Source organism: Gopherus evgoodei, chromosome 4, assembly GCF_007399415.2.
Source record: "Gopherus evgoodei ecotype Sinaloan lineage chromosome 4, rGopEvg1_v1.p, whole genome shotgun sequence".
Taxonomy (NCBI): Eukaryota; Metazoa; Chordata; order Testudines; family Testudinidae; genus Gopherus; species Gopherus evgoodei.
Genome location: NC_044325.1, coordinates 71,771,592 through 71,785,670, shown reverse-complemented (window position 1 = coordinate 71,785,670; position 14,079 = coordinate 71,771,592). Strand labels below are relative to the sequence as shown.

Here is a 14,079-nt window from a genome sequence, read left to right as displayed (position 1 = left end):
CTAATACGAAAAAACCTCTTTGATCACTCCTTCCTTGAAGAGGTCAATAAAAATTAGTTTGTGACCTCAAAACAGATGGACCCAATGTTCACCCAATCACAGATTTCACTGTCAGCTAGACAGGAGCCCGAGGGCCGGACCTAATTTGTACACAGAGAAGCAGAGACTGGACCGCCACTCCCACCTTAATATGCAGGAATAGTCTGTGTGAGGACAACAGGTCCTAGTGAGCAAATATCCCATCCTGATCTAACTGCTTTGATCAGGATGGAGTCCTACATTCAGAGACCAGTGGTTCATATTGAAAATGAGGGTGGCATGGCCACACTTTTCTCATGCCTGTCTGTCTCATCTTCTACCCAAGAACTTTAAACTCTCTGGGGCAGGGACCATCTTTTTCTTCTGTATTTGCACAATGGGGTCCTCATCCATGACTAGGGCTTCTAGGTGCTGTGGTAATACAAATAATATGGTCTAAAGTAGTATGCTTGATTTGGAAGGGTAGACAGATGCCTTGCGCTTTTAGCATGTCACACTCACCGAGACCATTTTCCCCTCTGAAGGCATGAATGCCGGCCTGTTGCTGAGCCGCAGCTTGGTCTGCAAGGTATTGAAATTGATTTCAAGTTGGCACTTCTCCTGGACCTTGGGGGGCTTGTGCAGGCGACGGTAGTCCCGGAAGTCCTCCAGTTTCTGCTGCATGGCTTGCATGGTGTTCTCAGGTGCCCGATTCTCCAGCCAGGGAATGGTGCGGCGGATCCATTCTAGCAACTGAAAACAGCAAGAACGAGAGGGAGGAGTCAGAATAGCTGCAAAATCATTAAAAGTTAAGCCCCAAGTTTAGGTTTTGTTAAAACTACTTGTGTCCTCAGAACTTAGTAGGAACTGTCAACTTTATGTCTGAAACTGGGTGTTGCCAGCAGGGTTCTGCCAAAGCCAGGGAATTGGTTTAAGAACAGGCTGTCAACCACTTTGTAAAAGTATGATCTTATGGTATCTACCCTGTACAGACTACCATGCTGAGGCACATGATTAGGGTGACCAGATGTCCTGATTTTATAGGGACAGTCCTGGTATTTGGGTTTTTTTCTTATATAGGTACCTATTAACACCCCCACTCCCGCCCCACACACACACACTGTCCTGATTTTTCATACTTGCTGTCTGGGCACCCTACACACGATTACAGCATAGAATGCCTTTATGTGGTTAATTCATAGTTCAGTTCTGCAAAATCAAGATCAAACACTGTTCTCAGATCATGCTAGATCTTAACATGGCAGTTGCTTGGTTCAAAAATACTGCAAGCCTGTCAGTGTTTTGGCTCTGTTGGGGCTACACTGTTGTAACTGATTTGCCCTCTTTGACACAGAAGGGTCTACGCTGTAGAAATGAAGTTAACTGCCTCCATTTTCATTTTTCCACTCTAGTTTCTTTGAAGTCAGCACAGATCCGGGAATAGTCTTCCAACAGCAAACAGCTGCTAGGCAGCCAGCAGGGAGATAAAACAATGGGCAGCTCCAGGTGGAGCAGAAAGCTGCCACATGCTTTCCTACAGTGCAATGGGATCTCATCACATCCATCCCAAAACAACTGTGGTGGCTCTCAGTTCATTTCAGGATCAATTTTACAATTGTCCTCTTTGTACTCAAAGTTCTTTATTGTCTTCCTCCCACCCTGCTTACGGACTTTATCCCTTTGCTCTCCCACTTGCTGCTTCTACTTGTCTACCACAGGCCTCCTATGGTCATTTCTGCAGTCTCATAACTGTATACGCATGAGCCTTCTCCCCTGCAGTTCCTGCTATCTGGAACAGTCTTCAGTTTCTATCCTATATAGACTCTTTCCAAATGTTAGTGAATACTTATTTTCTTCCTTGCCTACACCTTTAACTTCTCTTCCCCATTATGATTTACTTAACTCTTAACGCATGAAACACTACACAATAAAGTTGTACAATATTGCACACCTTAAAATGATTTTTTTCTCTTTAGTTTTAGTAATACAATGATTTCTTTCAATAAAATTGAGAATCTGAAGGCTGTTCCACTCTGATGGCCACCATTTTAAAGTATATTACATTTGACACCTGACATAGTTCAGAGTCTTTCATATTTACCTATTGGAAGAAAACACTTTCTAAGGAAACATGAGATGGTATATATTCGACAGTACTAGAGATCTGTCTGTAGGTTTAAAAACACAGTGCTGTGTTTGTACAGAGCCTAATACAATAGTATCCTGGTCCATGACCGAGGCTCTACAGTAATACATGTAATACACACAACGCTGCCCAGGAATTGACAGCACCATGGATACTTACATCACTGGCCAGCTTTTCATAGTCTTCCATGAGCTGTTCATTCTCCTGATTGACTGCCAACACCTTGCAGATACGATTGGCTGCTGTTTCCGCCTGTCAAACAGGAGACAAAACAGGAAGGGGAAAACGTGTCAAAACACCGTAACCCAAAACTTGTGATTTAGCCTCCTGCTACGTACCTGTGGTGAAAGGTAAAGTCTCCCATCCCTGGCTTTAGCAGCCCATCTCTGGTCCGAAAGCATGTCCAGGAAACTTAGTTTTTTATTTGACTTTCTACCATAACGGATTTTTTTCTCCCCAGTAAAGCATCTCTCTGCAATGCATTCAAGTGGATTCAGCCTCCATGCTCAACTGATGCAGCAGTCTAGGCCTGTCTGCTCTGGAGCAAACTATTCATATAAGAGGCTTGAGACATCCTCTCCACCCCACAAGCAGATGCTCAAAGTCACAACTCCAATAACTGATCTATGATGCCTGGGCACTACTATGGCAAGTGTCAAACCGGGGGAAATCTTCCTTAAATGCTTTTAATCTTAAGAAAGTGCTGTTTATTTGTATTTGATCCTGATGCTGGACTCTGAGTGAGTCTTTACCTAATTTCCAAGAAAATACTTACGTTTGTTCTTTCCTTACCCCTAAAATCTGTCTAACAATTGAGCTATCTTCTAGCTTGTCCTACAATATACAATCTTTGATATCCTTTACGTGCAATTCCATCTCAAGGCATAGAAGTATCTGATGGATGGAGAAACCTTTCCTTCCTTCCCCACCAGCTATTCAGACCTCCATTTATCTGGATTTTCATGATCCAGCTGAGAGTGAGACTTTCCTTCCATCTAACCGGGATTTGTTTCGTAATCTCTCTGCCTCTTTCCCCAAATCAAGTCTTTTGAGCAATGGTGTATCATCATTACAGTGGCTTTCTGAGGGACACTGGACATGTTGAAACTTAGATCAAGGAATGGAAATCCCAGCTGCAAAGTAAGCTCTGAACAGTCCACCCTGGAATGCCACACTTTTAGCAAGAGCGTGTGCTTAACACTTGAAATATATAAAAGGCTTCTTCTTGGGGCATTACTTGCCCATTTATCTGCACAGCTCCTGTGATCATGAAGGACAGTTAGATCCTTCTCCGGGGGTGGACAGAGTCCTTGGAAAAACATCTGCTGTGCAGACAACTTGAAGGGCCATTTTCTTTCTGGCCCAGATAGCAGTGTACTAGAGGCCATCATCATCATCATCATCATCATCATCATCCTTATCTCCTCTTCCCACTGAAGCCCTAAAGATACAATCACCATCCTACCTCCACAATGTGGGTATCTCCAGGTGGCTGAGGAAACTGGGATAGGATTTCCTATAGAGGGAGTCAATCCCAACTCGTTACATCACTCACTGGTGGCCAACAGGAGACTGTTGTTGAGCAATGCAAGGAGTGAGTGCACATGGTGTCTCTACAGCTTTCACATTCTGTAAGTTACACAGTGCTTTATATCTAAGTGGAACGGACACCAAAAGTGGTTGTGTGTGTGTGATTCTGGAGCAGTAAATAGCTGACCATTTAATGAGCTCATAACTGGCACGTTTAAATATATATCTATTTTTAAAAGGAATTTAATATTTGTTTATTCAGCTTCTGATGTCATTGGAGAAAAATTTTCTCATTATTGCAGCTGATGTGAGGTAGCAAGAATAGCAATAAAAATCATAAGCTCCAAAATGACGTACAAGTCGCACAGTCCCAAAGGAACTGGCTATCTTAGTTGTTGTGAAGAGGCTCAAAAAACGTGTGTTCAGTCATCTCTCCCAGAGCTAAACTAGGCCAGCTGGCAGGTATACAAATATTAGCTACATTAATAAGAATATGTAAAAATGGTCTTTAAAGGGGAAAGAGCCATTTCGGTAAAAAGTATAAATGAAAAGTGCTCAGGACAGTTTAAAATGTCAGAAAGCATTCTCTTGTTTTGATTTTAACTTCCTCTTGGCTGGTACCAAAGGCTCATTTTTGCCATCCAGGTGGAGTTTACAGAGAGGACATCAAGTGATATCTCAAAAAGACATACCCCATGTCCCTACATCCAATATGACTTGAGGAGAGAGAGGTAACCTCAAACTTTATAGGACCCAGGGCCAGGATGGTGGGGATTTTTTTTTTTTGGTTAATTCTCCAACCCTGTTATTCACATGCGGCTGGGGCAGCAGCCAGCTAAACAGTAGGGATTCCATTTAAAACAGGTATATGTACATGTGTTTGATAGCAGATTTCCTCCAGTTCCCCCACATTTTGGGCGTCCATGTGTCCAAACACAAAAATCCCCAATTGCCGATGTTCAACTTGTTTGGAAGTCAGTCTCTCTCTCCCCTACACCAACCCTTGCTTCTCTGTGGCTCTGCCTACACTGGATTTCCTCGCTAAATCATCCACTTACTACAAGTAACAGCGGGAGCATTACTGTAGAGAAGGTGCTACAACTACTAGAGTTGCAGGCAATATGTTGTGCTGACCTGCTGTGATTAGGGTTTGACAACAGAATGTTCCACGTGATCTCCAATTGTGCTCCCAACAGTGTTCCCAGGAGAGGAGCAGCAGCAGTGATGTTTAAGGAAAGGAGTGGAATGTAGATATAATCTACGTAATGTCTAGACAGCTCACCACATGTTCCTTTATTAAAGGAATCTTTATGGACAATTTGCTGCTCCTGAAAGGTTCTGGACTGACAGTCCCAGAGACTCCAGCCACAGAAGAGATACAACACAGGCAGTGGCACCATAAGCTTTGCCCACATTATCTTGTCCATGTGTCTCAATCCTGGCCTTGAGGATCTAGCCCTCTAGGGATGAAAGGGGAGCGGTCTCCATGGCCCATTCAACCCTGGGTCTCCCTGCTGAGAATGTCAATAAAGCGATCTAGGACCATAATGGTTTCTGTGATGTGGCCACTAGTCTATGACTAACACATGATCCCAAGAGCACCCCAGAACACTGCACACCAGACAAACACTTTATAAAATGGCAAGAAGTTATTCAGAAAATTTCACTGCAGAAGAAGTCAAGTTTTACAACATAATAAAACATATTAAACCCAACCAGTAGTTAAACACCCATGCAGTTTAGTGTTGTGAAAGTTAGAAGCAGTTAGAAAACAAGCAAACCAACCAAAGCAAGTATACACACATATTTTTATATATAAATCATTTAAAGGAAAAGCAGCCATCCACACAAATGTCATGTCAGGCTGGGGCCCCTGTACCTTTCAAGACTCAGTATAAGAGAATGAAAGAAGCGGAAAGCTGATCATGTGACCTCCCCTTCAGGGCTGGTAGCAGTAATGAGAAATCTGAATGAAAAATGGAGCGACATCACAGTAAGTCACCTAATCAAGTAAGAGACCGCAGTGCTTAAAAAGACACACTGTGCTCCTAGACCTAGTGAGAGTCATGCTCAGCAATCGCTCTGTATTAGCCCGGGATTTTAAACTTGTCACTCAACAGCTGGAAAATGTAGGATTTGCCCTGGCAGAGCTTAAAAAGGGAGCTACACCCTATCCTCCAGTCATAGTTAAGTTGCTAGCAAATTGACAATTTAATCAATTTTCTTAATCCTCCCTATAAGCCAGTTAGACTACATGGGATTCAAACCTTAATAGCGAAGAAGCAAATTCTCTGATTCTTACTCCAATTACTTGGTTCAGACATTGTGGCAGTAGACAATGTTTCTGTTTACAGTATCGATAGAAGCCCTGGCACCAGTACTAATTGCTGAAATGGGCACAGGAGCTGCTGCAAATATTTTCAAAGGATGGAGTGGGACAGGAGAAGAGAAGAACATAGGATTGAGGGGCAGCACCTTTACCACCACCAGAAACTACCCAGTTCTTTCACCTTCTACCCACATTTGAGGTTTGCCATCAGTCTACACTGAAGAACTGTGTGTGGGGCAACTGGAAAATACTGGGGCTGGTGGTTAGTCTGGCATGGGCTCTGGGAGAATGGTCTTTGTGGGAAAGCATGGCTGACTTGTATTCCACTGAGCCTGCTGTGAAGAGTTTAAAATAATTTACTAGCCAGGATCCTCATACCAAACCCATATATGTAGGTGAACCTACTTCAGCACTGTCCAAATGAAGTACCACATTTGCAATTTACTAGGAACCAGAGCTGCACCTATTTTGCATAAAACAGAGCAGGTCCCAGCATGCAATATTCTAGCTTGATTAAAAATAATAATAATAAAAAAATCTATCTATCTTATGGTTCAAGCTAGCTCTTTACATGTGGAACCTGCAACCTGTGGGTAGAATCTTGGTATAAAAACTGATTTATATAAATTACATGTAGCCCTGAGGTGCTCAGTATGCTGCCAGCATGGCTCTCCCTTGGGAAAAATTGGACTGTGTTTCCTTTATAGAAAGCGGTTGACAGAAAGAAGGGAAAGTTGTGTCCTGTTTGTGACATGTTAATGAAAGATGGGTCTAAGTCTCAAGCTTTGGACCATATTTCTAAAACCACTGGTCTGAATCCCCTTGAGCTTGGAGGGGGAGGGGAGGAGAATGCACACCTACACTTAACAGTGCACAGAACTTTCCTCCTATAAAAAGCACTACTAGAAAATTGGCATTTTAGAAAACTCTTGCTCAGTAGGAGGCAGGAATCTCTGAGCTGGCTAATCAGCTGCTTTGGGGTAGGCCCAGTGCCAGGCAAAGGGGCTTAGAATAAAAGCAGAGAAAGAACTAAAGAGAATATTGCGGAAGAAAAAGAATCTGACAGGAGGAAGAAACAGGTGCTTTGGTGAAGGGAGGCGAATGAGTGGGAAGGGAAGAACAAAAGGGAGACAAGCCAGGAGAGAAGACATGGGTAAGAGAGGGGAAGTTCAGGTGGTTCAATAGAGACTGATTAGGGATGAAACTCGCAGCTGGAGCACTGTCTAGGGGTAGGAGATTATAGACTACTTTGTCTTAGGTAGTTTGCATATCGTTGGAAATTGGCCCAGGTAGAGGCCACTGACCCAGTGGGAGCTCAGTAGGGAAGGAATCTGGCAGCTGCAAAATAAGACCCTTAACAGTCCCAGCTTAATCAGCTTTCAGAACAAGACTATGCTTGACCCGGTGGAAATTAAGCTTGTTGCTTTGAGATACACATCATCGGTCAGAGGTGATGGAGTCCAAAGGTCAATTTCTTCCTGTTAGTTTGGTCAGTGGGGTTGTGCCCACCTTGGGCAGGAATCTTGTGTCCACCACATGGGAGTGGATGCAGAGAGAGGCATAAAGGAAAGAGCTGAAATATGTTTAAAGAACACTTTCTGAATCCATAGTTTCCTCATATAACTTCTTCAGCCAGGTTAAAGATCATACATCCCAGAATAGTTATGTATGTGGTTAGACTGCTCAGTGCATGGGATTCCCTGCCTCTCTGTTCATGGACCAAAGGTTTGGGATGTTTCTCAGAGACTTAACTGTTGGGGGAGACGGGGGGGCAGGGAAGAGAAGAGGGAAGGTTTTGTTAGGGGTAATGTCTCACCTTCTGCGCACCTGAGAAGGCGTGGTAGTAACATGAAACATAGGTCATAATGGCCTTCTCATCCGGCCTTAGCGGGCCTATAATATCTGTGCAAAGAAGGAAAAGAGGTTGAAAGGATAAAGTAAGAAGCAGAACACAGAATAAAATAAACAGTCATGGGTGGCGTGAGAGAGGGGGAGAAAACTTCCCATCATGCATTGCAGGACAGGCCAAATAGATTTCCATGCGGAGAGCTGGGAATTCGGATCGGAAAGTGACCAGCAGTGTTGGCTCTGTGGATCAAAGAGGTACCTCCCCTTTCTCCTCCCAGCATCCAGTTCTTGTTCCTAGCCAACCTCCAAATTACATATTTTCATAGCCCCACAGTCAGTGGGCCTGATCCAGCCATGAGAATGAATAAAATTTATTTATTGCTTTAGCATTTTAAGAGTCTGCTCTTGAAAGGCTTGTGAGTCTTAAGTGGCCAGGCCACTGCAGAGATCAGACTGCCTTCATGCAGAGTATTTCCCACTCTGCTTCAGTGTGCACTGCATAATCCTATGGCACTGAAGCAGTTACCGTGTGTTTGATTTTTGAGGGAGATTTATCAGGTGTCACTTGGCAATATTTTCTTTAAGTAACTACATACCAGGAGGCAATTGCTTGGCAAAATACAGCGAGGACACATCTGTCCAACCTCCACCACAGAGGACACAAGGGGGGAAAGAAAAAGGGAAAGTAGGTGTCTCAGATGCAATATGTGATCCTCTCTATTTCGAGAACCACAGCACCTGAGGGTTTGTCAGATAAACTCTTCAAACCCGAGCTGAATCTGGGCTGAGTTCACTATGTAAAAGGAATAGGTGTTATGCTGAACTCTGCCAGGAGTGGCTGCTTGGTATTTGGGATGATCCTTCCAGTGGCTCAGTTAGTCAAAGAAATACTTACACAGATGCCTAAGGAGTAAGTGAAGAGAATCAGGAAGAATTCAGGCTTGCCTACACTTTTTTTATTTTGGGGCGGGGGGGGGGGGGAAAGGGTGAATCAATGAGCAGTGATCAATGCATCGGTGGTTGATTTACCGTCTATAGTGAAGACCTGCTAAATTGACCACAGATCACTCTCCTGTTGACTCCTGTACTCCACCGGATTGAGAAGAGTAGGGAGAGTCGACGGGAGAGCAGCCCATCAACATCGTGTAGTGTGGACTCGGCGGTAAATAGATATAAGCTATGTCAATTTGAGTTACGCTATTCACGTAACTCAAATTATGTAGCTTAGATCAAATTTCCCCTGAAGCGTAGACAAGGCCTTACAGACCCTGTAGCTCAGGTGTAGTGAATGTGTATATGGGTGAGTGAATGTCTTAACTTTGCCACTCCGTGCTCTTTCTGAAACCTCCTGCCCAGCCACATTCCCCACCCTTGCAAAGAAGTGGCTCATCAGAAATAAACTCAGATGATGGTATGCTATAGTGTCTGAGCAAGCTTGGTGGCCTACACACCACAACAGTGTGTTAAAGATTTAGGTTTGATTTCCAATTCTAGTCCTACTGGTATGACAGGAGCTGGTGCTCAGCTAGTTGTGAGGGAATCTTGATGGGAGAACGCCCAGTACCACAGGATTAATGTGCACTCAGCAGCCCTGTGGCTTTACTGTACACTGACTTTAGGGATATGCTCTCTCAGTCCCTGCCCCCCAAAATATTATGTTTGGGACACCACTTTGAACCAACAGCCAACTCTACCAAAAATAACATAAAGATGCCCGTAGCTAGAGAGGAGAGAGAGAAAGAAAAAAGGTTTGGACATTAGCAACAGGACCAGGTGCGCTGTGTGGAGGGAGCTTGGAATCCTGCGATACCTTCTGGGCTCCTGAGAAGGCGTGGTAGAAGCTAGAAACATAGGTCATGATGGCTTTCTCGTCAGGGCGGGCAGTTCCAACAATGTCTGTCAAAAAAAACCTGAAGTTAAGAGCATATCGACTGATGGGAGAAGAGCAAGGGAGGAGAGCCAGAACGGTCCAGGACACCTGGTGTGGGGCATGCATGTATCACAGGAAAGTCCTACTCTGCACACTCTTTGCGCAGGACTCCCTGACCCTCCCCAGCAACCCTTTCCTCACCAACAAAACTCCCAAGAGGAGGAGTAATCTAGCCCCTGGCAAACCTAATGGGATTGCAGTACATTTCATGTTGGAACATTTCATCCCTCTCTAGAAGGATCCAGCCAAGGCAGAGCTGTCAGTTAAATCAGTGGGATGAACCCAGCAAAGCACCAATAGGCCGTTGGGTTATTTTAGTATAATTCTACTCCTCCATCCCCTAAAAGTTCTTGAGGTGAATTTTTTTCTGCCCCTCAAACCACCCCAACGTACAGATGGCCTGATTTTCCAAAGGTGCCAAGTGCTCCAAGTCCCATTGCTGTCAGTGGGAACTCAACACCTCTGAATATCAGGCCATCGATATTTACACTGCAGAGGTACACACATTTGTTCTATTCCTTTAGGAAGGAGAGCTGCTCTGACAAAGCAGGAGAAATCCTGCATGGCCTTAACCATCTGTTTCTATCATTCCCAAAGCTAGACCCAGTTATTTCTGGGGTAGATTTCTTTGGGAGCACCTGGACAAGACAGTCTTATAAAATCCAGCCCAGAAACATGGCAATTCCTCGGGGTCACAACAGTGAGGAGCGGGCAAGGGCGGGAGGAAGCATGACTGGTTACTGGGGCTGGAAACCCTGCATCAAAAAAGTGTGCAAAGTAAATTTCTAGTTGCCCAAATGCTAGTTAACCAGTTTTAATTGTGTGTATCCCCACCACCGAGACATGTTATTTCACAGGTCTTCACTTCCCAAACCAAGCCTGGAACATAGCCTCCCTCTTCAGAGCCAGCTGGCCACTGTACAAATGAAGACCTGGCCAGTGGTCTGAAGTGCAAACGACAGAGTTGGAGCCTTCCAAACTGGACCCCACATGTTTCTTAAAGGTAATCCCTGCTGCCCCAAATGCCTTCAGATAACCAGTTACTTTCTATGAGAGGCATTTCTGAAAAAGTGGATCCCTTCCTTTGCTTCCAGAACTGGTCAGTGCTGTAGTCTCATGCCTAATATTACTGAGCAGTTCACAGGGAAGCAGTTTACAGTACCAGACATGGTAAGAGTGGGTTGGAGAAAACTGGCAGAGTTGTTCTTACCAAGTTTGTTCTCCATACCCTCCTCTAATTCTCAACAAATGGCTTCATTTAAATGGCAGCAACCAACTACACCAAAAAAGGGTCAAGGATATGAATCCGGGGTCAAGGGAAGAGTATGTTCTTCACTGGACTCTCTCTTGAACCACTAAATCTAGATCTTGAAAGGATATGGGGAAACCAAGATCTTAGGTAAATTTTAGATTCATGGCAAGATAATTGAAACCTTTACACAAGGCAGTAATGACAGTGCAGGCTTCTGATTACAGAGATGACAAACTGGTATTAGATATAAGCAAACACTTGTAGTCAGGAGTCTGGTCTGTGGGAACTGAAGACTAGATCCAACCCAAATTGGAGCCTTTACTGTAACTAATAGGGAATTATGGTCCAGGGTTGGGACGCCAACATATGTCAAACACAGTACGATGGGGACAATGATACCATGACGATATTTAGGAAATAACTGAAGTTGGTCTGTTTTGAGGTTCTCCCCCCTTCATTATATGTAGGGCCACCACATAACGTGCTGTTGGTTCACAATTCAGTTAGGTGTCCAATATGGAGCCCCACCCCAGTCAGATAGATCTATCCAAGTATTACGTGTCTCTGATCACTGTATCAGCCCCAGGTTAAAAACTACAGAGCAGACATGGGAGAATGAGGGTACCGGAGGAAGAGAGAAACAGAACAAGAGATTCATTTTTCTGTTGTAACCTTTATTCTATTTGTTCTGGGTGCGGTGATGGAGGGGGCGTTCAAGATTAGGAAGATATGAAATAATACATGTCCACCTAGAAGAGGTGAGGAATCTCTTGGAAAAAACAATTAAAAATAAAAATTGGATTCTACTTTACCTTCTGCATCCAACATCTTGGGGATGTCCAGATACTTCTCAGCCACGTCGAAGGCTGTGTTTAGGTTAGTAAGAGGATCATCCTAGGATAGGAAGAGCCAGAGCATTAGCATCAAAATGCAACAAGAGGAACAATATTTCTCTGAAACCAGAGACCATCATTGTTTGATTTGCTTCCGATAACTCAGTTGGATTGACAGAAATACATACATGAAACCACTGAAGCAGCAGGCACCATAACAGATTAAATAAATGGGTTCATTTTAAAAGCAGTGCCTGGGGACTCAGTCATGTGACTAATGGCATTAACAGGAATCACAAGTGTATGCATTTGATTGGTTAGGAGTCAACTTTGCAAACAGATTTAACAAAAGCATCTAAAGGGTGTGGGGATTCCTAGCTTTTAAGGTTAGAAGAGACCATTATGATCCTCTAGTCTGATCTCCTGCTGGTCACAGAATTCCACCCAATAACTCCTGCATCAAGCTCATAGCTTTTGCTTGATTTAGAGCAGGGGTTCTCATACTGGGGGTTGTGAGCCCTCAGGGGGTCATGAGGTTATTACATGGGGATCGTGAGCTGTCAGCCTCCACCCCAAACCCTACTTTGCCTCCAGCATTTATAATAGTGTTAAATATTTTTAAAAGTGTTTTTAATTTGTAAGGGAGATCGCACTCAGAGGCATGCTCTGTGAAAGGGGTCACCAATACAAACATTTGAGAACCAATGAGTTAGAACATATATTTTAGAAAGAGACTCAATCTTGATATAAAGATGCAACAATAGGAAATATTATGCATACCTCACAGCCTAATTAAAAGTCTGTAATTTGCCCTACTATAGATTTAATGTCATATTGATAGTAACAGTGGTATTTTACATTTATACAGCACTTCTTACTACCCCTCCCCCCAAAAAAAAAATTTCAAAATGCTTCACCAACTATTTACATCCAGCAACACTATGATGGCAGCTACCTCTGGGCTTGACTATGGTTACCAACTGGTGTACAGCTGAGTGGGAAGAAAAGGTAATTTCCCAGGACACCTGGAATAAATCCCTACTCTGCATGATTTTTTGTTTTTGTTTTTAAGTAAAGGTCCTGTCTTTTGCATGCGTATTAAACTTTCATCCAAGATCTCCCCACTTAACAGACAGTATGTAGCCCTCGAAAACATAGCATATTTGTATTAATTTCTATTGTACCTATTGCCAGGGCAAAAATGCACTTCAGTTACAGAGCTTAAAAGGTAGTCAGTCAAATCCTAAAGCACGTAAGTGTGCCTTGACCATACCATGAAGATAACTAAACTCTAAAGGACCAAACAAGGAGCTAGAATTCCAAAGGCAGCAATCATCAAAAAAGAAAGCTCTGTGAGAAATCATTAAGTGTTCAAACATAGGTACCAACAATCTAGTGCCTCTCAACCAGTCTGAGATCTCTGGGACTCCAGACTATTCAGCTTTGCATCAAACACCTATGGAAATGAGATTTAGTTCTATTCTATGAAAATATTGCAATAGTCGAAACTTGTCACAATCATGCTCCCAAAAATCATTCTATTTTTGTGAAATAAGCTGCCAAAGAGATACCATCAACTTTTATGTTGTTGGCACTGGAACCAGTGGCTTCTATTGGTAGAGAGTCTACATGGCAGTTGGTAGTGTTTAACTAGCACATATACTAACAGGTTTTCAGGAGAGTGTGAAGACTGTCTCTCTCAGCATATTCTCATCAATATAAGAGTGGTGTACCCCTGACTCTCCCCAGTGCTAGGAGATAAACTGCATGGAATTTCTTCATACTTCACATTTGGCTTTTCTGTGCCCCTTAACTCCAACACTTAAGGATCGAGTCTCTCCATCCTGTAACCATGGGCTACACTGTTCGTTTCTAGATGTATATGTTTTCATTTAGTTGTATTAAAACACGTATTGTTTGCTTGTGCCCCAGGTTACTAAGCAATCTAGATCACTCTGTATAACTGACTTAAACTGGGGGAGTGGTAAATAAAGAAGAGGCTGTGTGTTATCTGCAAACTTTATCAATCAGTGAAATGGACACAGACAGAGACCATGGCAAAAATACTCTATTGGCAATGCATTTAACATCTAAAAAGGAGTGCATCACAATTAACAATAAGCATTTCAATCTCTAACTCCTATACATTCAGATACACAGAGCCAAGGCAGCCATCTGTAATGGCACATGTGG

General features: G+C 43.4%; 1 protein-coding gene across 4 annotated transcripts in view; it reads right to left on the bottom strand.

The window, feature by feature from the left end:
- Positions 1 to 14,079, bottom strand: part of ACTN1 (actinin alpha 1) — a 136,797-nt gene that overhangs the window by 25,587 nt on the left and 97,131 nt on the right. For 3 of the 4 annotated variants that reach the window (XM_030559716.1, XM_030559715.1, XM_030559714.1), the window contains exons 7-10: positions 11,866 to 11,947; positions 9,682 to 9,767; positions 2,324 to 2,416; positions 541 to 771 (exon numbers count right to left, since the gene is read on the bottom strand). In XM_030559716.1, the coding sequence (XP_030415576.1) occupies positions 541 to 771; positions 2,324 to 2,416; positions 9,682 to 9,767; positions 11,866 to 11,947 (492 nt within the window). Of the gene's footprint in view, positions 1 to 540; positions 772 to 2,323; positions 2,417 to 7,839; positions 7,926 to 9,681; positions 9,768 to 11,865; positions 11,948 to 14,079 lie in introns of all 4 variants that reach the window. The other variant, XM_030559717.1, reaches the window with a different exon arrangement.